The sequence below is a fragment of the Mustela nivalis genome, assembly GCF_964662115.1.
Source record: "Mustela nivalis genome assembly, chromosome: 8".
In the NCBI taxonomy this organism is placed as follows: Eukaryota; Metazoa; Chordata; class Mammalia; order Carnivora; family Mustelidae; genus Mustela; species Mustela nivalis.
This window is the reverse complement of record NC_139027.1, coordinates 59,896,240-59,924,232: the sequence shown is the minus strand read 5'-3', so window position 1 is coordinate 59,924,232 and position 27,993 is coordinate 59,896,240. Positions and strand designations below refer to the sequence as shown.

At 40.2% G+C, this 27,993-nt stretch overlaps 1 protein-coding gene across 4 annotated transcripts; it reads right to left on the bottom strand.

Moving 5' to 3' along the window:
* Positions 1–11: 11 nt before the first annotated feature.
* Positions 12–27,832, bottom strand: FAM161A (FAM161 centrosomal protein A). Of its 4 annotated transcripts, XR_014315875.1 has the most exons (8): positions 27,171–27,832; positions 15,634–15,872; positions 11,862–13,055; positions 11,352–11,519; positions 10,461–10,579; positions 9,511–9,610; positions 2,137–2,291; positions 12–1,669 (listed from the first exon to the last, which is right to left on the bottom strand). XR_014315875.1 is itself a non-coding variant. In XM_082746670.1 (7 exons), exons 1-7 carry the CDS (start codon positions 27,363–27,365, stop codon positions 1,664–1,666), a joined length of 2,079 nt encoding a protein of 692 aa, XP_082602796.1. In that variant the 5' UTR covers positions 27,366–27,831; the 3' UTR covers positions 12–1,663. The 4 variants fall into 4 exon arrangements, 3 of the variants coding, with proteins under 3 accessions (XP_082602796.1, XP_082602795.1, XP_082602797.1); XM_082746670.1 differs by lacking the exon at positions 10,461–10,579 and having other exon boundaries at positions 12–1,691; positions 27,171–27,831; XM_082746669.1 differs by lacking the exon at positions 10,461–10,579 and having other exon boundaries at positions 27,171–27,826.
* Positions 27,833–27,993: the final 161 nt, after the last annotated feature.

The window sequence follows — 27,993 nt, the reverse complement described above, 5'->3', positions numbered from 1 at the left end:
AACCATATTCATCTACTTACTCATCCAAGCCTTTATTAAGTGCCTACCAAATACACAATCCTGGGCAAAATATTAAAGGACTACAAAGATGAATTTTAAAATGGTTCCAACTCCCAGAGAGTTTAGAATCTAATTATAGTGACAAATAGTTTTAACACAAACTGTAGGAAGGAATTACAAGGAAACATGTGCCCTTGAGAAAAATCGCCTTATTTCTTAATTTAAAGCATACATTTTCACCTGGGAAACACTGCTATTATAAATACCTTAATTAGTTCATTCTCTTTAGAGGAGGTTGTTTTTAGAAAATAAAATGTCTTATCCTATCACATCTTTATGTCTGGTTTGAATTTTTTAAAAACAAAAATTTGCTTAAAGAGGAAAAATGATAGATTCATACAAATTACCATCATGCACAGAAAGACAAAATATATCCACAATAATGTACAAAATTTGAGCACAACCAGGTCTACTATTAAAGAGTTAAATCTGAATTACTTTGGAGATTTGCCTTGGACAAATTATTATGCACAATTTCATCATATATACAAGTGTGGATATTTACCTCCAATTAAGATTTTAACACAGATTTTTATAATTACCTCTGTCATAATACTCAAAGTTAAAAAAAATACCTGGTATAAAAACTTTTCTAACAATTTACATATCAAAATAATTTGGAATAAAACTAGGGATAAAAAGAAAAAGTCATGATAGTGTGGATAATTTAACAGCAAACAGTACAGTAATGAACGCAAATTTGTAAGGACATATTTTTTCTATATTTTATTACTTTTCCCTAAGATTTTATTTATTTATTTAACAGACAGAGATCACAAGGAGGCAGAGAGGTAGGCAGAGAGAGAGGGCGAAGCAGGTTCCCTGCTGAGCAGAGAGCCCAATGCAGGGCTTGATCCAAGCACCCTGGGATCATGACCTGAGCCGAAGGCAGAGGCTTTAACCCACTGAGCCATCCAGGCACCCCTATATTTTATTACTTTTTAAAAAAATGGCTCAGATAAGAAACTTTAAATACCCAATAAAACAAGTATGAGGATTCATTTTGTGAGATGTATCACAGAGGAAAAGAATGGGCAAATAGTATAATTTGAAGATTTATTGATTCAGACTTTCCAGAAAAATTTTTTTGAATCACCAAAAGCCAATATTTCTGCTCTCAATGCCACACCATTTGTTTCCATACCAAATACAGAAGTAACACATACTTTTCTAACCAATCAGTTTGTGACAACTATGATTCTCAAATGCTTTTTTAAAGAATACAAGTAAGATCAAAGTTGCGAACCATTACGAGTGATTAAAAAACCTGACTAGGCAAAGCCTTAGCCTAACTGAACCGACAACTGTTTGGCTGGACTTGGCCTTTTTAGGTTACAGATGACTTTGCTCAAGAGCCCTGTACCTATTGGAGGGCTCTCATGGATGTTCTTCACACCACAAGCACAGATGGTTGGGCCCAGGGCTGCCATCGACAGTGCAGGCACAGACGGGAGAGCCGCAGGTACTGTGTTACTCCGTAACAGATTCTTCTTCTCCGCTCTCTTCATCAGCTTCCTCTTTTTCCTTGTAAGAATCCTGGCTGTTCGTATCCATAAAATGATTTTCCTCCCCACTCGCTCTTTCTTCTCTTTTTTCTTCTTCCTCAAAGCTGGAGGAAGAAATTTATCAATCTCTCAAAGGAAAAATGATTTGATTTAAAGGTCAACAAACCCCTTGCAACGTATGTCATCATGCAGTCTTCCTTCCTCAAGTGTATGAGCTCCGATTTATCAAGAAAACTCTATAAAAGTGCCAACTTTTATATTTTTTATTTTATATATATATTTTTTATATTTCCAACCTTGAGTGACACTTTAAACTTCATTTGAAACCATCTTATTATTTTCATCATTCATGTCAGTCAGAAAGTTAAATTATTCTCCTTTAAAAACAAGATACTTTATCACCATGCCATTTTGAATGTGCCAAGTGTTAAAATACCAATGTTTTACAAACAGTTCACATGTATTTTGTTAGGTTAAAAGATCTTCTAAAAATATAGGACAGAATTTTATGCTTTCTGGCAGGTAAGAATTTTTTCAAAGGTAAACCATTTAGACAACTTATATATGTTACCTTTCTTTATCTTCAGTGAAACTCTTCATCTCTTGATTGCTGAAGTACTCAATTATTTTTCCACTTTGGCCTTTCTTTGAAACAAACTCATCAGACAGTCCTAGTGCTTTTAGGGTGTTAGAATATTGCTTTTCTGCTGCCATTCTTGCATTTTTCTATAGGAAAGACAAACCTTTTTAGAGGAGAACAGAAGACCAAATTTCCATTAAAAACATAGGGGTTAAAAGCTCCAGTGAGGGGCGCCTGGGTGGCTCAGTGGGTTAAAGCCTCTGCCTTCAGCTCAGGTCATGGTCCCAGGGTCCTGGGATCAAGCCCCGAATCGTGCTCTCTGCTCAGCGGGGAGCCTGCTTCCTCCTCTCTCTCTGCCTGCCTCTCTGTCTACTTGTGAACTCTGAGTGTCAAGTGAATAGATGAAATCTTTAAAAAAAAAAAAAAAAAAGCTCCAGTGAAAATTAAACCCAATAATCACAGGTGGCTGACAGTACACAGACCTTCTGACCAGCAATCCCACTCCCAGGCCTATTCCCAGAGAAGCTCCCACATATGTGCTGTACCAAAATACATAGGACACTACTGTTTGGAACAGCCCCAAACATCTCTCAACAAAAGGATGGATAAATCGTGTTCTATTCATATAACAGAGTAAAATAAGGCAATGACAATGAATGAACTTTAGTTGTACAGGACCATATGGACAGATCTCATGAACATACTACTAAGGAAAAGAAGCAAAACACAAGAGAATACGTATAGTATGTATGATTCATTTACATAAAGTTCCCAAATGGGTGAAACTAAACTATACTGTGTGGCAAAAGATACACAGGATGGTAAAACTGCAAAACACAAGCAACAGTAATAGCAAAAACAAGGAAGTGTTAATCTCAAAAATTAGAATGGTGGTTACCTCTGGGAGAGTAGGAGAGGGTTTTGATCTGGGATGGGCACAAAGGGTTTCTGGGGTGCTGGCAATGTTCTGTTTATTAACCTAGGTAGTAGCCACATGAGTTTTGGTCTATAGTTATTCTTTGCACTCTGTTTTATATACTTTTTTGAAAAAATACACCTTTATGACTATTGAAGACTATCTGGAAACACCAGGAAGAAAATAAGTTTGTGATGGTTGTCAGAGGGTTCTTATAGTTTATGTACCTACTGTAATTTTTATCCTTTACATGCTATATCTCTAATCCTTCAAAGATGATAAATTCATCACTGTTGTTATCTTTAATCAGGAGGAATCAGGGAATACAGCAAAAAGAACAAGAACTTAGCACTGGCTTCAAATCTCCAGAATGTTGTTTCCTGGCTTTGGCACCTGTGAAATTGTGATGAGCCTCTCTCACACCTGAAGCAAGACAGGAAGGAGTTAGCACAGTACCTGAGACCACGGGCTTCCCACTGTCACAGGACTGGGGTTCACACTAGTATCTCAGCTTTGGTCACTTTTTACCTCCTATGAGTATAGGGCCAAGAATTGCCATCTTGTCCTCCAACTGAAGGAAGGTAACTAGGAATGGGCCAGATCCAGTACCCCAATGGCACTCCATATTGGAGAGGGTGTGGGAGGGCACCCAGTCTCACCCCCAAATTTAACAAAGAAGGAAACAAATACTCCCTCCATTCCCACGAAGGTTAAGCAGTTTGCTTAAGGTCCCAAGGATAGTGAGTGGTAGAACCAAGTCTCTTGACCATTTCCTGGGACTTTTCCATGGCACCATCCTGCTTTCTCTAAGTAGTAGTGCTCATCCTGGAGTGTGAAGGTAACTGAAACCTGACTTCAGCAAAGCAGGTGTCAGATATTTATTTGGCTAACCTAGGGACTCCAGTGTCATGAGGGGTCATGGCATCCAGTGTTCCACAGGAGAAACCAAAATAACAGATTGATTACAATGGATAAACTGTCACCGGTGATTTCCTGATGCTCTGGAAAACTAAAAACACACTCAACCTGTTGCTAAAATGCACCCACTATGAGTAACAACGATTTTCAGAAAATGCAGCCAGGGGGCACCTGGGTGGCTGTCAGTCAGTCAGTTAAGCTCAGGTCATGATCGCAGGGTCCTGGGATCAAGTGGGACATCAGGCTCCCTGCTCAGAGGGGAATCTGCTTCTCCCTCTTCCTCTCTCCCTTCCCTCCCCTGCTCTTGTTCTCTCTCGCTCTCAAATAAATAAAATCTTTTTTAAAAAAGATTTTATTTATTTATTTGACAGACAGAGATCACAAGTAGGCAGAGAGGCAGGCAGCGGGGGCGGGGAGTGGGTGGGGGATGCAGGCTCCCCACTGAGCAGAGAGCCCTCCATGAGGCTCCATCCCAGGACCCTGGGATCATAACCTGAGCTGAAGGCATAGGCTTAACCCACTGAGCCACCCAGGTGCCCCTAAATAAATAAAATCTTTAAAAAAATGCATCCAGAGGCTATGAAGACCAATATAAAAGTTTCGAGAAACTGAAAGTCATGGCAAAGTAAGAAAATAAGAACTGCTCCAAAGACAGTAAAGCAGAATAAAAACCCAGACCTAACTCTAAATGCATTAAGAACAGTATATTCTGATATACGTAAATTAAATATAAAAGAGATTAAAATGATACCCAAGTCAGTGCTCATAAGTCTTCATTTGAACTTGGTTTATAATTTAGAATTTACTCAATTAATAAACCCTGTGATTTCCAAGAAATAGGACAACATGGTTTGTTCTGTCCCAGATCATAGCCTTACTCTGCGAAAGAACAACTCAACAGCAGCAAGATCACAATTAACACTAATAAATGGATAATGCACAAAGTTGTGAGTGAATGTATCAAATAACAGCTGTTAATTAGCAGCAATAGTCACAGCAAAACAGACTGCAAGAAAAAGCTGCACTAATTTGTGTTAACAAAACCAAAGCAATGGTGAGTCACTGCCAGTCACTCTATATACAGAATTAATTACTTTTACATATTTTCTATCAAGGCGAATAGTATATAATTACTCTTAACTGAAATAAACATTTCCTCCTTGCATTTCACCATGCAAAGAATTGCACAGACTATGAGATAAAAGGAACAATTAAAATAACTGTATGATTATTTGATTTTACTATCAAAGATTGCGAAAAAAATTAGTGTTGCTTCTTCAGGAAACCAAAATAACATGCAATGATGAAAGTTTATCTACAATCAGTGCCCTCATTTGAAGCGGAAAAATACTTTTCAAAACCGTAAGTTTCATTTGTAGTAACTCTTTTACTTATTTAATTACTGAATACTTCTTGGGGCACCTGGGTGGCTCAGTGGGTTAAGCCTCTGCCTTCAGCTCCGGTCCTGATCTCAGGGTCCTGGGATTGAGTCCCAGTCACTGGTGAGTCACTGCCAGTCACTCTATATACAGAATTAATTACTTTTACATATTTTCTATCAAGGCGAATAGTATATATTCGCTCCCCACTGATCAGAGAGCCCTCCATGAGGCTCCATCCCAGGACCCTGGGATCATAACCTGAGCTGAAGGCAGAGGCTTAACCCACTGAGCCACCCAGGTGCCCCTAAATAAATAAAATCTTTAAAAAAATGCATCCAGAGGCTATGAAGACCAATATACAAGCTGAGCTCTCTGCTCAGCGGGGAGCCTGCTTCCACCCACCACAACCCCCAAACCTCTCTGCCTCTCTGCCTACTTGTGATCTCTGTCAAATAAATTAATTAATTAAATTAAATAAAAAATCTTTAATTACTGAATACTTCTTTTGTAGTTGGGGGGTATATATGGAGAGAGAAGTATTTTTGGACAAAGGGACCAGTATATGTGAGGGCCAGAAGTGGCAGAAGTAGAATGGGCTGTGATACTGATCTATGTTTTCAACATTTAAAATTTCTCTATGGGTTTAATTTCACACATGCTACATATTCGGCCTCACCTTCTCTGGTGCTTAGAAGCGGCAGGATTCATAACATGGCACAACTGCTCACTCCTGCTGAGACTCATCACTAAGAGGGGGGGTGCTCTCAAGCCCCCTCCCCGACACCCCTCAACCCCCACTCCACTCCCCACCACTAATCCCAGAAAAAAAGCAAGAGGTCACAGTCTGGCTAATTTGATCCTGACAGTTCAGTTTTGGTTCAATAAATGTTTATTAACATCTCCTCTGTGCCAGACGTTATCCTGGGTGCTAGGTGCTGGGAATACAAAGATTTGAACACAACTTTTAAAAGGAACTAGTTAGAAGGGAAGAGAGATCCTGAAACAGGTAATTCCCACACAGAGTGGCAGGAGTGAAGACAGAAGTATGCAAAGGGTAATGAAAAACACAGGAAAAGGCACCCGATCCGACCTGGGAAACAATGCAAGAAGTGGTTTTATATGAAGACTTGAAAGATGAGGAGGAAAAACAGAAAGAGGCTCTAAGAGTGTTCAGAAACAGCATGAATAAAAATTTCAAGTTTGAAACTAGTGGTTTGGTATGATCTGAAAGTAAAGGGTGTTCATGGTGAGGGGGCGGGGGCAGTGCTGTGGCTGATGAATTTGGTTTAGAATTTAGAATCTACTCAATTAAAGGTTAATAGGGATCAGAGTGTAGAGGGGTCTACTCACTACGCTGAGACTCATGGAGGTATCTTCTGGGAGAAGGCAGGACAGCTTAGTCTTAACTGTTTGGAAGCAAACGGACTTGCGTCCAATTCTAGTTCCATTACGGACTACCTATAAATCTAATTAGTTACTTACCTCCTTTGAACTTCAGTTTTTTCCTCTGTAATACATGGATACCTGCTTTGTAGTATTGTTTGAAGAAGTCAGGGACAATACCTCTTGATCCCATTTATTGAAAATGAGAATGAGTACAATCAATGAAAATACACGATTGTCACCATTACCAAAGGTTATTTACAACCTACCCAGAGTTAACATTTTGGCAAGGGAACAGGAATGGTAAAGTGAAAATATAATGGGTGGCTTTGCAAAGAGCAAGGCTGGAAAACCAGTCAAATGATTACAATAACCGAGAGAGGAGATAATAGAGGCTTCACATGGCACTTCACCTTCAGGAATGGAGAAAGGCAGATCCAAAAATTATTTAGGAAGAAAACTTGTCAGGTCTCTCAGTGGCAATTGAAAGAGGGAGGGAAAGTGATTCCCAGCCACCAAAATTGTGGCTCAACAAAAACAGGAAATCAAAGAGGAAGATCTAGTTTGAAGCAAGATAAATGTAGATGTGTGTGGGAAATCTGTGTAGATATAACCACCAGAAAGACAGAAAGTCATAATAACCTGCAGGTGGGAGCTGCAAAGAACTACTTTGAGCTTAAAGTCAATCACTTTCCACTAGGTAATACAGAATTTTTCTGTAATTTTCCCTCTAAAATTGAAACTGAGATATTAAAAAAAGAAACCTACCCTTAAAATGAAAAGTGTTACATAAAATTATGTCCAAATCTGTATGTAAATGGGTCCCAAAACTTTGAGAGACTGAATATGTAAATTCACCTGAATATGTAAAGCCATGTCCCTGTCCTTGGTGCATTTAGAAGGATGGCCCTGCAATGTTGGCAGGAAGCTCCAAATGCAACAGCTTGAAAATCACAACACAGCACCTGTAATCTCCAGTGATCCTGTCTATTGTTAAGCTATATCACCCATAAGAACACCTACTTTCTGAGTACAAAAGAAAAGATGATGTGAAATGGACAGATATCTCTTAGAGGAAGATTATAAAACCAACTATACATTTAGTAAAATCAGGACTCACTGTCCATAGGACCAAATTATTTTCCCAATGAAAAGGAAGTCCTTTCAGTAATCGTAGATAAGAATGAAAATTATAGGTTCACTTGAAAAAAAAAAAAAACGATCAGCAAAATGAAAAGGCAACTTACTAAATGGAGAAAATATCTGCAAATGATATATCTGAAAAGTGGGTTAATATCCAAAATATATAAAAAAGTCATAAAAGTCAATAGCAAAAAATGAAATAATCCAATTTAAAATGGGCAAAGGATCTGAATAGACATTTTTCCAAAGAAGATACTCAAATGGCCAACAGGTACCTAAAAAGGCCAAAAGGTGCTCAATGTCACTAATCGTCAGGGAAATGCAAACCAAAACCACAATGAGGTATCACCTCACAACTGTTAGAATGGTCAGTATCAAAAAGATAAGAGATGATAAATGCTATGCTCGTGAGGATGTGGAGAAAATGGAGCCCTTGTGCACTGTTGGTAGGAATGTAAAATAGAACGGCCACTATGGAAAACAGTACAGAGGTTCCTCAAAAAGTTAAAAACATAAATATGATACAATCCAGTGATATCCAACTTCTGGGTATTTAACTGAAGGAAACAAAATCACTACGTTGAAGAGATATCTGCACCCTACGATTCACGAAAGTATTAATTACAATAGCCAAGACAGGGAAACAACATAAGTAACCATCAAAAGATGAATGGGTAAAGAAAATGTGGTGTACGTGCAAGGAATACTATTTGGCCATTAAAAAGGAAGTCCTGCCATATGCAATGATATGGATAGACTTTGAGGACTTTATGCTAAGTGAAATAAGTCAGACAGAGGAAGACAAGGGCTACAGGTCTCACTTATATGTGGAATCTAAAAACAAAAACAAACTCATAGAAAAACAGATCAGATTTGTGGTTACCAGGGGAATTGGATGAAGGCAGTCAAAGGTATAAGCCTCTAATTATAAGATAAATAAGTACTGGGAATGTAATGTACAAAATGATGACTGTAGCTAATACCACTGTATGGCATATCTGAAAGCTGCTAAGAGAGTAAATTCCAAAAGTTCAGATTTTAGTAAATCCTAAAAGTTCAGTATTATATGAGGTGTGGGTTTTTAACTAAACTTATGGTAGTAATCGTTTTGCCATATATGTATGTCAAGTCACGTGCTGTAATCTTAACTGTACACGGTGCTCTAGGTCAGTTATATCTCAATGAAAGTGAAAAAGAAAAACTGGCAGAAAGAAATCTGATTCCATTAGCATTTTGTTTCATTTTTTAATTCTTCAAGGACTTCCAAATCATATAGTGAAGACTCACCTTAATATATGGCTAAGTTGGTACTAAAAAAAAAAAGAAAAGTTGGTACTAAAAAAAAAGAAAAGCCATGAAAAACAGGTTGTGAAACGATTATTTTGACTATGACTGCATCAGCAGCACATTCTGTATCAAGCTGACATGCGTCCTCGACTAGCTTTGATGTTCAGATTTAAGTACAAACTTACTTGACTGATTTGATGAACCTGTCACAGAAACAATAATATGTCTCAATAAATTATATAACATGTAAGAAAAATGGACTGTAAGTTAGGAGCTAGAGATGTTTAAAAAAATAAAAAAGGTTGACTGAAGCTCTTAAATTCCAACAAACACAACCTGAGCAACTCTTTCAAATAGTAGCGGCCTGTGTTTTAATTTTTCTTCTCTTTCTTCTAGTTCTCGCTGGTATTCTCTCATCCTTTCCTTTTCACTCTTTCTAAAATCAAATAAAAGGAATGGAATTTTAAAAGAAATAACAGCTTACAGATAGAACATTTAGCTTAGATGACAAATCAGAAATTAAATTACAAGCATGGCTTACAGTTTACCACAATTCCTTTCCTAGACTGGTAAATTTTTATGGAATGCAGAAATAAAAACACTAGGTTGTGAGAGCACACATTTTACATCCTGGGAACAGTCTGGATACTCTGATTTTCTGAAATTTTCAAAATATAATGTATTAAATTGGCTTGAAGAAATGAATAAATGCCCTCATAACTCAATTTTAAGTGCAGAAAATCAAGAAAATTTAGTTTAAAGATCTATAGGTTGGTGGCAAAGTTAATTAAATTCGAGCAGGTCAGGGGAAAATAGAGAATAAAGGAAAAGGACATGGATAGGAAAAGGAACCAAAATACATAAATTCACATTAAATGTACTTACTATTTGCACAAGATCCTATAGTGAATAAAATACGCTTTTTCCTCTATGTAAAACATACTAACTCTACTAAGATAATAAGATTTCATGGATTAGAGAAGATAATTATACTATAGAATTATAATTATGCTTAATTATACACAAAATTGGTATTATGAAAAATCCAGTTTACTTTCTTAGGGTGAAGAGTATATTTCTAAAAAATTTTTGCTCAAGTTCATCAAATTTCTCCCTCTATCATAAATTACACTGATATACATTATAAGGAATATAAACATAATATATAAATAAAGGAATATAATTATTATAAACAATATATACTTAAAAAGGAATAACTCATAATTAAAAGCAAATATAGATTTGGGTACTTATAAATCAGATTAAAAATAAATCATATTACTTACCAGCTTTGGGGGGAGATATTTTCCTACTTAAACATGAACATTTTTACAGAAAAATGTTCCTCTGGAACACTGGTTTTCAAACTTTGTACAGCAGAATTCCAGTGCTCTGTGAAGGGGTTCTGCAAATATGTTTATTTATTTATATTTGTTTATATTAGAACTACAATGAAATGCAACACACATGCTGAACACATACACGTGTTAACTGACACATCACATAACTGATGTTAATTGACATCAACGTGTTCATTTGTGATATCAGATTTCATGCAGACCTTAGAACAAAGTTCTCTTACAGATCAATTTATTGAAGAATATTCTGAGATTACACGGCAAACTATTAAAAAAGGGCTCTCTCTGACATTGGGCTCCCTGATCAGTGGGAAGTCTGCTTCTCCCACTCTCACTCCCCCTGCTTGTCTCTCTGTCTGTCAAATAAATAAATAAAACCTTAAAAAAAAAAAACTAAAAAAAAAAAGATTTTTTCTCAATATTGTACTGGGCTATCAAAAATAGTATAAAGAAGGGGCCCCTGGCTGGCTCAATTGGTGGAGCATAGAACTCTTAGTCTCAGGTCGGGTCATAATGAGGCCCCACAAAAAAAAAATTTATAAAGTAAAAGAAAAGATTAGATACTGACATATGATTACAACTATTAACTATGGCCATGATATAAAATGTTTCAGTTCATCAACATGGCATATAATCCTCACCATGAGGTGAGGTGAGTGAGTGAGTGTGAATGTGTATATCTGTGTGTTGAGTGTAACTGACAGCAACTTGAATCCAGAAACTAAAATACTAATTAATATGTTCATATATTATATCCACTGATTAAGAAAGAAAGTTTGAAAACCAATGATCTGGAGGTTCAGGATTCTTTTATGATACCTGAGAGATTTGACTCTGGATTTAGACATTTGAGCTAAACTTTGATGTGAGTCATAAGCCTTAGCCCGGATTGTCAGGAGTTTCTGCAATTCTTTCATTCTTTGCTTCTGTTTAGTTAGGATCCGATTTCTCTCTTCTTCCAACATTTTCTTTTCCTCAAGTGATCTCCTGAGGGCAACAAACTAAGGCTTAATTCACTTTAAGCCAATGAGAATGTGATTTAGCAAAGATTTAACATGGGAAAATTTAAACACTGAAAAAAGGCTATGACTTGTGCAACTGGAAAGCAACAGGCTGACTATCTTTTCTATCCCTGGAGACTCATAAAATGGAAAAGATACTCATTTCTTAGAAGGACACTCTCTGGCAAAATGCTCTGCCTGATATAGTAAAATATATTACCAAATCTATTTCTTCTTATTTTCCAAATGACCAACACAAAAATCAATAGAGCTACAAATACTATTTTAGCAGCCGTGAGTCGGCAGGCACTACATCCTAGTCATTTACCTCGTGGCTTGCTCTCTTCCTCTGGAAGACACTGTGGGCACTGGAGGGTTGCAGTTACAAGGCACAGGCTTTGCACTTGCACTTCTTACTGTCAGTTTGTGCCTTGGAGAGAGATTAGGCCGTGTTTCTTTTAAATGTTCTTCATCTGCTGCAATGTCTGCCAGAATTTTCTCTCTTTTAGTGGATGCGCTAGAGGCCGCATGAAGACCAGATGGTTTACGGCCAACGGTTAGGAGTTCTGAACACTTCTGTTCTGAGGGGTGTTTCCGGTATCTCTCAGGAAGGTATTCAAAATTGGCAGTTTGGCATCTCAACTCGTGTTTACGCTTCAACTTTTCAACCTGTTCAGGACACTTGAGCTTCCTCGGAGCACAGCTTCTGAGACCTGACCTACAAGGCAGAGGAGATGAATACTGCAAAAGCTCTTGGGCCCTCAGCTGCGTCACAATCTCTCTATAGAGCTCTTCTTCTTTTAATTTTTCATTGGAGGTTGAGCTAAACTTTGAGCTTACGGTTGAGCCATAAGTAGATCGAGGTATAGGTCTGGCCTTAAATTGATTTGTTTTCTTTTTAGACTTGCATAAGTCTCTCAGCTGCTTTTCCCGGATTGCTTGCTTCTGTTCCTCCCTTGCAATAAACTTAAATGGTTTTTGTGAAGCCAAAAGAGCTTCTTTGGTTTTTTCCTTCAAACGCCTCCTGCGTTCTTCATTTTGCTTGACTATGTCATGATAAAGGGGGAGAAAGACGAATGCAGGAACTGGATTGGCTCGGAATTTTTTCTTACACTCTGATTCTTCTTCTTGTTCTCTGAGCACTTGGTGTGCCATTTCAATATCTGATTTAGATTTCATGTTCTCTTCTTTTTTCCTCTGTTCCCTAATCATCATTTGAAAAGGCTCAGGTACTGTAATCCTTGGCACCCATTCTCTTGGTTTCTTCTTTGTTTTTTCAACTGCCGGGAAATCAACATCTTTATACCGAATATAATCTTCAACAGAAAAATTTGTCCACATGTTGTTAATGAGTTCTTTAGCATAGCTCATCACCCTCTTTTTTTCAGGATACTCTTTTTCTGAGTTCGGCAACTCATCTTCAGAGGAAGACATAATCAAGGAGGACGACTGTCCTAAATCAGGCTCTGAAAATGATGTCATTAACGAGATTGTGTGATAGGAGTTCTTTTCTGAATCAGACCTGTATGAGAAGAATAATAAAGTTACACTCTCAGTTGCATGTGACCAGATATAAAAATTAAAAACTAAAAGATCAAGGTATACTCAGAAGATAGGTGCTGGATAGATAGGCCTTATCATTATCACTTTTATTTAGAATAGAGCTAAGAGATGCCTATAAATTATCTATTTCAATTCTTTCATTTTACAGGGAAACCTGAGGCAGCAGAGGCTCCTTGTGGCTAACCTCTATTAAATTCTCCACATGTTTTCCAGAGTCACCATCTTAAAACATACATTAGGTCACTCCCCTTCTTGAAACTTTTCTATGATGGATGTGCCATTGTAACGAAGTCTAGATTATAAAGTCCTTCAAGACTAGCCCCTCTCTGGGGCACCTTGGTGGCTCAGTTGGTTAAATGTCTATCTTTGGCTCAGGTAAGGATCCTACGGTCCTGAGATCAAGCCCTGTGTCAGGCTCCCTGCTCAATGGGGAGTCTGCTTCTCCTTCTCCCTCTGCCATTCGCCCACTTATGGACTCCCTCTTTCAAATAAATATATAAAATCTTAAAAAAAAATATGGGGTACCTGGGTGGCTCAGATGGTTAAGCATCTGCCTTTAGCTCAGGTCAGGATCCAGCATCCTGAGATCAAGCCCTGCATCAGGCTCCCTGCTTGGTGGGGAGTCTGCTTCTCCCTCTCCCTCTGCTCCTCCCCTACTTGTGCTTTCTCTCTCTCTCTCTCAGATAAATAAATAAATAAAGTCTTAAAAAAAGAAAAGCCTAGTCCCCTTTTACCTTTCCTGTTTCACCTCTTCCTCTCTCTACCTTCAGTTACCAATCTTGAGTCATATCCAACCATATGAAGTTCCTTGTACACACCAGGAAGTCTCATACTGCCATGCCACTAGTGGCACACATGGTTTCTGTGGCCTAGAAGCCCACTCTTTACTTCCTGCATCTGCTACAGCAACTCCTCTAGTACAGAACTTGGATATGACAGTTCCATAGAAAATTCCTGCTTGTATCCCTCTACCAACACCATGACATGATCAGTTGCTTCTTCTTCTGTCTCCATAACCCTGTCTTATCAGGTTGTATCACAATTTTCGGTTCTCAGTTAGTTTTTGAGCTCCTTAAGGGCAACTTGATTTTCGACTCGTCAGTGTCCAGCAACTTCTGGCACACAGGAGATGCATAATTAGCACTGACCAACTGGATGAGTTAAGAGACCTGCCTCCAGGGGCGCCTGGGTGGCTCAGTGGGTTAAGCCACTGCCTTCGGCTCAGGTCATGATCTCAGGGTCCTGGGATCGAGTCCCGCATCGGGCTCTGCTCAGCAGGGAGCCTGCTTCCCTCTCTCTCTCTCTCTGCCTGCCTCTCCATCTACTTGTGATTTCTCTCTGTCAAATAAATAAATAAAATCTTAAAAAAAAAAAAAAGAGACCTGCCTCAAGTTTCGAAAACAAGAGAGTTCATAGGAGAAATGGGTCCAGAAATTACAGACTATTTTGAAAACCTGAATCAGATTTATGTCTTAGTCCTGAACTGTTTGTGTGTAGGAGTGTGCATGTGTGTGTGTGTGTGTAATTTATTTTTTTACTTAATTATTTTTTCAAGTAACAGAAGCAGGAAAGTTTATCAAAATGAAAAGTACAGGACACCTGGGTGGCTCAATGGGTTAAGACTCTGCCTTTGGCTCAGGTCATGATCTCAGGGTCCTGGGATTGAGCCCCTCATCGGGCTCTCTGCTCAAGGCAGAGCCTGCTTCCCCCTCTCCCTCTGACCCTCTACCTGCCTCTTTACTTGTGATCTTTCTCTCTCTGTCAAATAAATAAGTAAAATTAAAAAAAAAAAAAAGAAAAGTACACTCTTGAGATATAAGAGTGTTTCTATACTTTATAGAAGTATAGAAAGAGCTGTTTCTATACTTTATATGTTTAATGACTTGTGTTTTTTGTGCTGTTTTCTTATAAGCAGGCTCCATGCTAGGCATGGACTTCCAACATGGGGCTTGAACTCACAACCCTGAGATCAAGACCTGAGCTGAAATCAAGAGTAGGATGCTTAACCTACTGAGCCACCCAAGTGCTGCTGAGCTCATGTTAATCCACATAATATGAAGGACTTACCAAATCACATAATGTTCATGTTTCATATGAAGGACTTACATAATATGAAGGACTAGGGGCGCCTGGCTGGCTCAGCTGGTAGAGCATGCGACTCTTGATGTCGGGTTGTAAGTTTAAGTTCCACATTAGGTGTAGAGAATACTTAAAAATCTTTTAAAAAATAATAATAAATAAAAATTAAAATGGCCAAGACTGAATATTTTGATACATATCTATAGTTCTTTGAGTGGCAGGTCAGTGAGAAAAGACTAAATGACTCTCAAAACAAGAAGCCATTGGTGGATAAGCCATTACACGTTTTGAATACAGTCCAACCTCTGTATATCATTAAAGTACAAAGAGAGAGTTGAGAGAAAATATTCTGAATAATTTGGTTCTGCACTTTTTTTTTTTTTTTTTTTTTTTTTTTTGGTTCTGCACTTTTAAGTATACATTTTATAGCCCACAAATAACGTTATGTACAAACTTACCTGGAAGAGACACTAGAAGCTTCTTCCCTGATGATCACTGGCTGAACTTCTTTTAAATTTAATTTATTCTGGTACATCTTCTCTAACTTTGCCATAGTTTCCAAGTGGGCAGCTTTCAGCTCTTCTAGCTTCCTAAAATACTCTTCATTCGAGTGGTATATATCAGAAAAGTCCACAAAGTCCTCCTTGCTTGTATGTGTTTGTTCGTCCACCTCAGAAATGTTGGTGTTAAAATCAGTCTGGTAGGAAGTAAAAAACCTGTTATATGGTGTTTAGAACTGAAAGATGAATTAAATTGATACCGATTCCCAATGTTGCTTCTTAAAGTGTACACTTAATTAGGTTATATGTTACTTGTAGGCTACATACACATAATGGATTATAAGTTACTTGTGGACTATCCCCTAATGATATTTTATTAAGAATGAGAGATGAGACAGCTGGGTAGCTCAGTCAGTTGAGTGTCTGACTCTTGATTTTCAGTTCCAATGATGATTTTGGGGTTGTGGGATCGGCCCTGAGTCAGGCTCCCTGCTCAGCAGGGAGTCTGCTAGACTCTCTCTCTCTCTGCCCCTCCCCGCTTTCTCTATAGTAAGTGAATAAATATTTAAAAAAAAAAAAAAGAATGAGAGAAAGAGAGAGAGACAGATACCAAACTGCCAGAAAATAAATGCTATTTAATTCATTTTATAAAGGATGGTTAAATTCCCAGTTCATACACCATAATAGGATAGACCCAAGCCACGCTTTATAAAGAACCTCCTTCTGAGTTGTAAGTTTTAACTGAGGTGAAGAAAAACAGTTCTTCCTGCTGCAAACTGGCCAAACACAGCCCAATACCCACTCCCAGCTGGGGTCCTGAAGTGTGGGCCCCAAAGGTGTGCGTGCCATTGGAGAAAAGACATGGAAAGAGAGAAGTTAGGGAAATGAGAGAATGGGGACAGGGGAATAGGGGGAACAAATTTCTCACTGGGTCACCAAGGCGCCAGGGAGAAGGCCTCCTTGATGCCTCAGGAGGGAATAGGAGGGTGTGGGAGAGGGTAGGAGGGACCATCAGAAAAGCCACTTCTGTGGCAACAAGAGCCAACAGCTCCCATAGGTGACAGAAACTTTGAGGGTGACAAGAGAACAAGAGTAGTACAGTACAGAGACTGCACACAGTATAGCTATGGTACAGAAAGGCCATGCCTAAAAGGGTCTAACTATCTTCCTCCCTCACTCCTTCCACATACCTTTCAAAGTTCTTTTTTTTTTTTTAATTTAAGATTTTATTTATTCATTAGAGAGAGAGTGAGAGAGAACAGAGGGAGACGCAGAGGCAGAAGGAGAAGCAGACTTCCTGGTAAGCTGGGAGCTCGACGTGGGGCTCAATCCCAGGATCTGGAGATCACAACCTAAGCCAAAGGCAGACACTTAACCATGTGAGCCACCCACGTGCCCTCCTTTCAAAGTTCTTTAACTGAAACAACTAAGGAGGTAAAATCCAATTTTCTCCATAAATAAAATAATCTTAATAGTTTCTCAGTTGAGAAACAGTTTAAATTATTTATGATGGGGTGCATAAAAGGCTGCTGATCATTGTTTTAAATTGGACCTAAAGCCTGAAATAGACTAAAAATGAGAAAAGCTTATTTGCCATAAAAATTATAAATATATAACAATATGCTAACACTCTAGAAAATAAAATTGAGAAGCTTCTCTTAGGAAAACTCAGAATATCATCTGTATACAAATACTTACATGTGTGGTGTTTTTGTTTTTTAACAGACTAAAAAGAGTATACGAGAGGCAAGTGCTGTACCACTTGGGGTAACTTAAAGAAAGCAAATGAAGGAAAACAAGTTTTCCTCAAAAGAACTCATATGCAGAAATTTATTATCAACAAATTTGTGACTCAGAGAATTGCTTTATATATGTCCTACAACTCAAATAAAACATTTTTCTGATTCTTCTGTTGTTTCTGTATGTGTTCCTCACTATTACTTTCTTAGCTGTGGGGATAAAAACTTTGTTAACTTCCTCATCCATTAAATATTTAGAGACACCCAGCATTCAGCTGGCGACTGAAAGATACAAATCAGATTAAAAACTCTACTTTCCAGAAGCTACCAGCTAGTTTAGCAGAGGACATGTAAATAAATCAATAGTAGACTTTGAATAAGACAGAACTCCTCACTCCTAACCACAAGCTGCTCCCGGCTGAACAGGGAGACAGATGAGTGACCATGTGTCATGATATAAGACACCATGAGAACTCAGAAAGAATGGCTAATTTTAACCAGGGAGAAAGAGGAGGCAAAATTTAGAGATGAGCCAGACTGGAGACACAAGGATGGGTGAGGAGTGTGCCCAATCAAGGAAGTGGTGAAAAACAAAGAAATCTGAGGCACAGTGCTAGAATAATATTCATCATGTCACCTCATGACAATGCAACTAGTACGTAGTACGATCTCAAGGAAACTGAGGTTCAGAAGAGTTAGGTGACCTCTCTGCAGTCACACAGCTTATAAGTAGCAGAGCTGGTATTCAATCCCAAATCTGTTAGGCTCCAAAGCTTACCACACTCCCCTCAAGGGCAGGAGGGGTTTTTTTAGCCTCAAGCGAACAGGCATTATGTGCTCAGAGGGAGGTAGTCTGAGTGGCAGTGGGGAACAGGGTATATGGAACCCAAAAGAGGGTGGGAAACAAGGTGAAAAAGGTAAGTCAAGAGCCCTAACCAAGAGCTCAGGCCATAGCCAATAGGAACATTGAAGGATGTGAGCAGAGGAATGATATGGTAATTGTCAGAAGGAATCTTCTCATAGCAAGTAGGAGAGAGGGAAGAAAGGTAAGTTTGGCAGTAGTTAATGGGCTACTGCAAAGGTCTGAGTTAGATATCCTATGGGCAAAATGAAGGGAGCAGTGCCAGGAACAAAAGAAAGGAGGCTGCCTTGGGAGACTAAGGAGGCTGAAGTTTCAACTTGATAATGGCCTGGGTTGTGGGCAAGAGAGTAAAAAGATTTTTGTTTAGAGTGCTGTCTGTCTAGGTAGGTGGTGCTGCCATGCATTAATATTGAGAATACAGCGGAAAAGCGTATAAAAGCGGAAAGGAAACTAATCTCTTAGGACACACAGAGTTTGAAGGGATAGTAGGGGCAGCTAGATGTCCAGGAAATGGGGAGGGGAGGGGGAGAATGTATGTGGAGAGCTAGTAATAAGGCTGGGCTGGAGAGGGAGATATGGCATGTACCAGTGTACACAGAAGTGACAGGTACAGCTTTGGATGTGGATAAGATTGACTAGGGAGAATGGAGTAATGAGAGACAAAACCTGAGGATGGAAATGCTTGCAAACACATTTCAATAAGAAATGCCCATATGGAAGCTAAGTAACTTTTCAGTTTGGAGTGCTGTCATGGCTTGGGAGAAAGATTACAGGCATGGTGTTAGAATTTTCATTTAAGCCTAGGTTCTGCACTTCTTAGCCATGTGACATGGGCACTTACCTTGTGAACATTAATTTTATGACACATAAAGTAGGTAGGTGTGCCAGGTGTTAAACTATTGTCTCTTGGCTCCAATGCCACCCTTCTAGCCCCTGTTATGTGATGCTGGGGATGGGATTCTGTAGTGTTTCTGCTTTGCCAGCTGTTCCCCGCTGGACTCTTCTAAAAGTAACACTAGAGGGAAACTGCATGGCTGGAGAGGAAGGGACTTTTATACCTTCCTGTTACTTCTCTCTCTGTTTGAGCCTCCCCAGCAACAGTTCTTCCCTTGGGCAGCAATAGTAGTTCATTTTAGTAGCAGTAGTTGATTCCAGTTTGCAGTTTTTTCAATGCTCACAAAATCAGGAAAATCCCCTCAGGACCTTTGCACTTGCTGTTCCCTTTCCCTGGGATGTTCTTTCTCCAGATATTTGCATGGCCCACTTGTTCAGTCCTTCAGGTCTTAATGAAATGTCATCTCAACAAGGTCTTCACTAACTACCCTATTTGAAATTACAACCTCTCCCCCACTCATTGTCAGCCTCCCTTTTCTGCTTAATTTTTTTCATAAATACTCACCACCAACTGACATTCCACATGACTTTGTATATTGTGTGTCTGTCCCTACCAAAAAGGAAGCATCACAAAGACAAGGATTTGTCTGCTTTGTTTATGGCTGTGTTCCCAGTGCCTAGAAAGTTCTTGGCCAGTGGCAGATACTCAGGAAATATTTGTTGGATGAATGAATGTAAGCTAAAAAAATATTAAGTTTCCACATGCAGAAGAAGAAAAGTATTCCCTCCCAGATGACTGAATCTTTTGAAGAAATACTGGCTGCCCTAAATAGCTATATTCTACTCAATATTCAAGTGTGCTTATTTTCCAAAAACTACAATAAAAACCAAGAGGATATTCCAAAGAACTGTTTTTGGCAAAAGCATCCGTGCACTCTTCATTCATTCTTCTACAACATCCCTTAAAAGGAGGCCTTATAACAGTCATTTTCACAAAAAGGATAAAATGTATTTGGGCCTGAAAAACTGTTTGAAAAATTATAGAAGGATGAGTAGCTTCTGATGAGAGGCACAGGTCTCACAAACTTTACTTAGGTGCTGACTTTTGCATAGTATCCATTCCATTTAAGCTTAATACTTCTAATTTTTCAGATAAACTGACCTCACAGTGTTTTTTTTATCTTAAACAGATGAATGGTTAATAAGCAACTTCCAATTCTAATTTCCTTTTTTTTTTTTTTTAAAGATTTTATTTATCTATTTTGACAGGCAGCGATCACAAGTAGGCAGAGAATCAGGCAGAGAGAGAGGAGGAAGCAGGCTCCCAGCTGAGCAGAGAGCCCTATGTGGGGTTCAATCCCAGGACCCTGGGATCATGACCTGAGCCGAAGGCAGAGGCTTTAACCCACTGAGCCATCCAGGCGCCCCTCCAATTCTAATTTCATCTTTTATTATCTCCACACAGAAAAAAGTATTCAGTAAATCCAAATAACAGAGGCTGAGGACATTATTTTCCAAAAACCTAAAATAGTACCCTTTCCTTTTAATTAATTCTTTAGCTTTCTATGGAATGTTGTGCATGTAGCCACCCGATTAGATGATAATCTTCCCTAGATTGGCTTGACCCATTTAGATAATCACTCCTTCTAGCACATGTTGTTTCATCAGTAACAAGCACTCATAATTATTTGTGTTCTAGCCTATGTAGTATCATCCACAGTTCTGGAATTTTTATTTAAAAACTTCTTTGCGGGGCGCTGGGGTGACTCAGTTGGTTAAGTGTCTGCCTTCAGCTCAGGTCATGATCCCGCGGTCCTCAGATTGAGACCCACTTCTACCTCCTTGCTCAACAGGGAGCCTGCTTCTCCCTGTCCCTCTGCCTGTTGTTCCCCCTGCTTCTGTGCTTGCTCACTCTCTCTCTCTGTCAAATAAATAAGTAAAATCTTAAAAAACAAAAAAAACTTCTTTGCATTGAAAAGATTTCTAAGGAATAAGGTAGATTTATATATACTAACATGGATAAAACCCCAATAAATGTGAGAGAAAACACCAGCTGCAGAAAAATATGTATTTATAAAATGTGACCGGGATGCCTGGGTAGCTTGAGTCAGTTGAGACACTGCCTTTGGCTCAGGTCGTGATCCCAGGGTCCTGGGATTGAGTCCTGCATCAGGCTCCTTGCTTGCCGGGGAGCCTGCTTCTCTCTGCCTCTGCCTGCCATTCTGCCTGCTTGTGCGCACGTGCTCGCTTGCTCTCTCTCTCTCTCTGACAAATAAATAAATAAATAAGATCTTTATAAACAAACAATAAATAAATAAAATGTGACCATACATTAAAATATTATGTACACAGGAAACTGAAAAATGCCCAGAAGACTATATATTGGCAAAAGAGTAGCTACCAATGTAGGGGAGGCAGATTTTCTTTCTGGGGGGAGAAGTGGTAAAAGGGCCTGTGGCTTATTTGTAGCATTTGAAATTCTTTTAAGATTTTATTTTTAAGTAATTTTAAGTAATCTCTATACCCCAAATGGGCTCAAACTCACAATCCTGAGATCAAGAGTCACATGCTCTACTGACTGAGCCAGCCAGGCACCCTTGCAACATTTGATATTTAAAAGGAAAATATGTTCATATATTATTTCCACAATTAAAATATAACTTAAAAAAAAGGGGTGGCTGGGAGCTCAGATGGTTAAGCATTTGACTCTTGGTCTCAGCTCAGGTCTTGATCTCGGGGTCATGAGTTCAAGCCCATTTTGGGTGTGGAGTCCACTTAAAATTAAATTAATTAAATTTAAAAATAAAATAAAATAAAAAGAATATTTTGTGAATATTGATACTGAATTAAAAACTGAACAATTTCTGGGGTGCCTTGGTGGCTCAGTCGATGGTGTGTCTGACTGCTGATTTGGGCTCTGGTCCTGATTCAGGGTTGTGAGATCGAGGACTATGTCAGACTTCCAACTCAGTGCAAAGCTGGCTTCAGAGTTTTTCTCTCCCTCTGCCCCTCTCTCCACTTTCCCTCACTTTCAAATAAATATATAAATTTTAAAAAAGAGGGGGGAAACTGCTATCCCCAAGACTGAACAATTTCTTCCTTTTTTTTTTTAAAGATTTTTTTTTATTTGAGAGAACGAGCACAAGCCGGCAGAGGGGCAGAGGGAAAGGGTAAAAAAGACTCCCCACTGAGCAGGAAACTCAAAGCTGGGCTTGATCCCAGGATCCTTTCCTGTTTCAGAGATGAAATATTCCTCTTCGTAACAGCATTTAACTCTTTTCTTCATCACTAAAACCAATGAATGGGAAACTTACACCCCTTCTACCACTGTAGCTGGTCCTTAATCTCTTCTGTTCCCTTTTTCTTTACTTTTCTTTTTTTTTTTCCTTTTAAGATTTATTTATTTGAAAGAGAGAGAGTGTGAGTGTGGGGGGTGGGGAGCAGGGAGCAGGGGGAGAAGAGAATCTCAAGCAGATTCCCTGCTGAATGCAGAGCTGGATGGAGGGGCGTAGGGGTGGGTGTGTGTGTGGAGGGCAGCTTGATTTCACAACGCTGAGATCACGACCTGACCTGAGTTGAAACCGAGCCTGACACTCTACTGACTGAGCCACTCAGGCACCTTTTTTTTTTTTAATTTTTTTTTTTTTTACTTACTTGACAGAGACACACAGCAAGAGAGGGAACACAAGCAGCAGGAGGGGGAGAGGGAGAAGCAGGCTTCCTGCTGAGCAAGGAGCCTGAAGCGGGGCTCGATCCCAGGACCCTGTGATCATGACCTAAGCCGAAGGCAGACAATGACTGAGTCCCCCAGGTGCCCCCTTTTTAAAAATACATATATTTTTAAGTAGGTTCCACACCCAACATGGTGCCTGAACTCAGGACCCTGAGATAAAGACTCCCATGCTCTGCCTAGGAGCCAGCCAGATACCCCTTCAAGGCTAGGTTCTTCATAGTTCTATGGTAGACCCTTTCTCTTCTTTCTCTAAATTCTGTCCCTAAATGACTTCGTTCATTCCCATTGTCTTAAAAAGGCTGGAAACTCCCAGACAGAAGTCTATGGTCCAGATCCCACAGGACTATGGTTTCATAGGCCCAACTGCTTTCTACATATTCCTACTTGGTAGTTTCACAGGCATCTCAAACTTATCATGATCAAAACTGAAATCCTGGGGGCACCTAGGTGGCTCAGTGGATTAAGCCTCTGCCTTCAGCTCAGGTCAAGATCTCAGGGTCCTGGGATCGAGCCCCGCATCAGGTTCCCTGCTCAGCGAGGAGCCTGTTTCCCCCTCTCTCTCTGCCTGCCTCTCTGTCTTCTTGTGATCTCTCTCTGTCAAATAAAAAAATAAAATCTTAAAAAAACAAAACAAAACAAAACAGAAATCCTGGGGTACCTGGGTGACACAGTCTGTTGAGTGTCTGACTCTTGTTTTGGCCCAAGTACTGATCTCAGGATTGTGAGCTCAGGGTCATGAGATCAAGCCCGGCTTCCGCTTTGTGCTCAGTACAGAGTCTGGTTGAGGTTCTCTCTCCCTCTTCCTCTTTCCCTGCTGCTCATACTCTCTTTCTCTCTAAAATAAATAAATCTTTAAAAGAAACAAACAAACAAACAAAAACCAGGGGTGCCTGGGTGGCTCAGGGGGTTAAGCTGCTGCCTTCGGCTCAGGTCGTGATCTCAGGGTCCTGGGATCGAGCCCCGCATCAGCCTGCTTCTCTTTCTCTCTCTCTGCTCACTTGTGATCTTTCTCTGTCAAATAAATAAATAAAATCTTAAAAAAAAAACAAACAAAACAACCTCAGACCCTGAATCCTACCCAGCTTGTAAACCTATTCCTCCCCTAGTTATCCCCAATTCAGTAAATGGCATTACTTTTCATACAGCTGGTCAAACCAGAAGCCTGGGAGTGAATATTCTTCATTTCTTCTTCTTCCTTGGCCTTCGCATCCAATCTAACAGTAAATCTTATCCATTCTAAAGAAATCTGTCCACTTCTTGCCACCTCTCCCAGACTAGGACCAAGCTACTACCACTGGCCTCTGAGTCACTGCAACAGCCTCCTAACCAATTTCCTTACTTCTGCTTTGTCAAAGCCTCCAATCATTCTCCAGAGAGCCATCAATCATCTTTTAAAAATGTAAACAGAAACATGTCTGATCTCTGAAAAGTCTTCAAGGACCTCCTGCTGTACCTGTACCAAAAATAAACATAAACTCTTTATCTTGGTTCAAAAGGCCCTGAATGTTCAGGTCCAGCTCACCTCTCCAACCTCATCTTCTTCCCTTTCTCCTCTCTTTTCAGACCCTCAATCACACAAAACTCTTTCTATTCCTACCTTAGGGCCTCTGCATATGCCGTTCCTTTGCTTGGAATGCTTTTTCTACCCCTAGTCTTCAAATGGTTGCTCTTTCTCATCTACCAGACATCGTCTTCAAATTTAATTCATTTAAGTAGGTTCCTAGCTACTTATTTATTTATTTATTTATTTATTTTTTTAAAGATTTTATTTATTTATTTGTCAGTGAGAGAGCGAGTGAGAGCAAGCACAGGCAGACAGAGTGGAAGGCAGAGTCAGAGGGAGAAGCAGTCCCCCGATGTGGGACTCGATCCCAGGACGCTGGGATCATGACCTGAGCCGAAGGCAGCTGCTTAACCAACTGAGCCACCCAGGCGTCCCCTAGCTACTTTTTTTAATCACAGAAGTCTGTTCATTTCTTTCCCAGCATTTCTCATCTTATAATCACTTATTATATATATAATATATCCAATATATATTGGATATATCAGATAAATGCTTATATATAATTATATATTATATAATATATATTGGATATATTAGATATATACCTAATATACTATATAGTCACTATTCATTTTGTATTATCTAACTTCCCCACCAGACTGGAAGCTTTGTGATGATGTCCTCTATGCCTGCTTCACTCACAACTGAGTAGTAATCAGCTCTTGATAACTGCTGGTATTTGCTGAAAAAGGTCACTTCATTAGGAAAGTCAGTGAAACTTTAACAGTGAACTAAAGAATACTGGTTTACCCATGTCATCATCAACCACATAACAAGGCCTATGAAGTACTATCTTCAACTGGGGCTAGATTCAAGGAACATGCCTCAGAACCCAATATGGGCTCAGAGTCCTGCAAGGTGTGTGTGGGGGAGAGGGGAGGGAGGGTGGCTTTGGCAAAGCAAAGGACTGAAAGGAACCTACTGTGATAACTGGTTCTCTAATAAGTCTTTTTAAAAAATTAGGCTCCATGACCAGCATGGAGCCCAGCGTGGAGCCAGAACAGGGCCTGAACTCACAACCCTGAAATCAAGGCCTGAGCGGAAATCAGGAGTCGGACACTTAACCAACTGAGCCACTCAGGCGCCCCTCTAATCAGTTTTGTGTAGCGCACATAGTATCTGAGCTTCCTACTTTGAAGAACACAAGCTTGGCTCCTGAACCCATTCCTGCCTTTTCAGGGCTTCTTCCTCTAACCGGTACTCTCTATTGGGTCTGCACAGCTTATCCAGGTTTGCTTTTGGATCTTCCAAGTGTGGTAGTCTTAGAACACTGTCAAACCCATAAGACTTAGCTCCCTTTTCTGTTTGCTTGGTAGGATCCTGTCCCTTTAAAATTAGCTTATTAGATAAACTAATCCCTCCTAAGGTACTAAATTTCTAATACAAATTTGCAGTTTCGCAGGGCACTCTGGAAGTATGCCTGCCACTACAGAAATGACGCACTCCTCTAGCACAGCAAAGCCAGATTTAATCTTTGGGTGAGCTGTTCAAATCACTGGCAGTTATTATTGTTATGAATTTATATAAACTGCTCTTTAGATATGACACAAATCTACTCATTTGGTTCTCCTAATATCCCGGGGAGACAAGAGAGACATTTATTACAGTTCTTTCACGTTTAAGGAAACTGAGATTGAAGAAAGTTACATTTTAGTAGCACCTAGCAAATGGCAGAGAACAGACCCTATCCAGGATTCCCAATCCTCTTCCTCCATTCAAATTTTTTTCCTCTATCACTTTGCCTCCTTTGTTGGGTACTGAGATTTGTGCTGTGGGAAGCTTTATCATGAATGAAACTGTTCTCAGGACTCTCATCCTGGTTCATGTTCAGGGTCTCAATCGGCCTTACTCTGGAGGACCTCAGGGAGTTTGTCTCTTGGTGAAGTTGTGACCATAAAAGGTTTGCTACAGACTTTCTCACTAACAGTTTTAGTGTAAACAGTTTAGAGTTCCAAAATATCCAGTGATTTTATTAGCCATAGGCCATAATGGTTTTGTATCTGAGAAGCTTTGGACAAATGGTATTAAGAATCTTAACTGGGGGTGAGGAGATTTATACCTGCATACTGCTAGTTAAAATTTAATGTTCCCATCTTTTAAATGAATAGAGTAGATGGCAGACTCAGCCCTCTACTTGATGGGCAGGTGTTCACGACATATCTGACACTGAAAATTGATCAGTGAAAAGGTTTTCTCACCCTGAAGAGTCGTTTAGGAAACTGGAACCTCAGTAATTTGCTTCTCTGGATGCCTAACTTTAATCTGTGTATCTAACTGCCCACTGAACTCTTAAATGATTTTACACCACGCCTCATGACAATGTATAAAAATGCACTAATAACCAAGACTTTAAAGTGACAATAAAACACACCCGACAGCACATCTGATTCACCTGAATTTTATGGGTTATCCACTATGGGGTACATCAGTTTTTCCCAAGTTGAAAAGAAAAAAGCAACAACTTCCAACAGATGCTGAAGCAAAAGGAGTAAACTTCTGTACCCTATACTCTCCAGAAATGCTCTCCAAGAAATTTTTACAATCTTTTCGTTGAAAATTAAAAGATTTTCCAACGCTTCCGTTTTGAGTTATTTTCCATGGGAGCAGAGAGAAACCTGGTGGGCCAGGTTTACTGGGTAGGGCGGAGATGGACAGGGCAGCCCATTTCCCAGCCTGTCGCTTAGCCCAGCGGGGACGCAGACCAGCCCTCAGCCCGCGCCCTGCGGACACCCAGCCCCAGCCTCCGTCCCGCCCCTGCATTACCCCCGCCAGCGCCGGCAGCACCGCCTTCTCCTCTTCGTCGCCTTCTTCCTCCTCTAAGGCCGCCGCCGCCGCTGCCGCCAGGGCCTCCGAAGGGTCTTCGCGTTCATTCTGGGCGACCTGCGCTCCGACGCTGGGATTTTCCGGAGTTTGGAGACTGGAGGCCTCCAGCTTCGCCGCTCGGTGCGAGGCTGCCATCACCGCGCCGCGGAGGCCTGAGCGCCCGCGCTGGCCCGGGGCGGGGGAGCTGGCGCCGACTCAGACCTGCCAGCGGCTCCTGGATTGGGGCGGGCGGTTACTAGGGGCTCAGTAACTAGGGACGCTACAGGGGCCGCGAGGGGCCAAAAGTCACTCAAACTCCCTTCGGCTGCGGGAAACCCGAGATGGGCGCTTCCTGAACAGTGGGAGTGAGTCCTGACTCTTCGCTGGTTTAGAGGATTGGCGGGCAGAACAGCACATCTCCTCGCCAGCTTCGCGCCTCACCGCCTAAACGCACACTTCTCATATTTTATCAGTTAACTTGCTTTGTAGACAAAAAAATAGCGCATTTTCATTCATTGAAATGACGTTTGTTGAAGCCGGCGGCGGCAGAGAAAAGCAGGGGATGTTATTGTGTGATCTCAGAACGGTGGCGTGGTTTTCATGTCACCTAACATGGCTCCCCTGGGAGCCGGCGAACGGAATGGAATGAGGTACATTCTACTTTGATGGACTTGAGAGCTCGCAGGAATCAACCAATCCGAAGGAGTTTGCTAGTTATCGCACTCGGTTTTTTTCTTTGTTTGACCAGTAAAAGCCCAGAGTTGGGTGGAGCCGGGCCCACCCA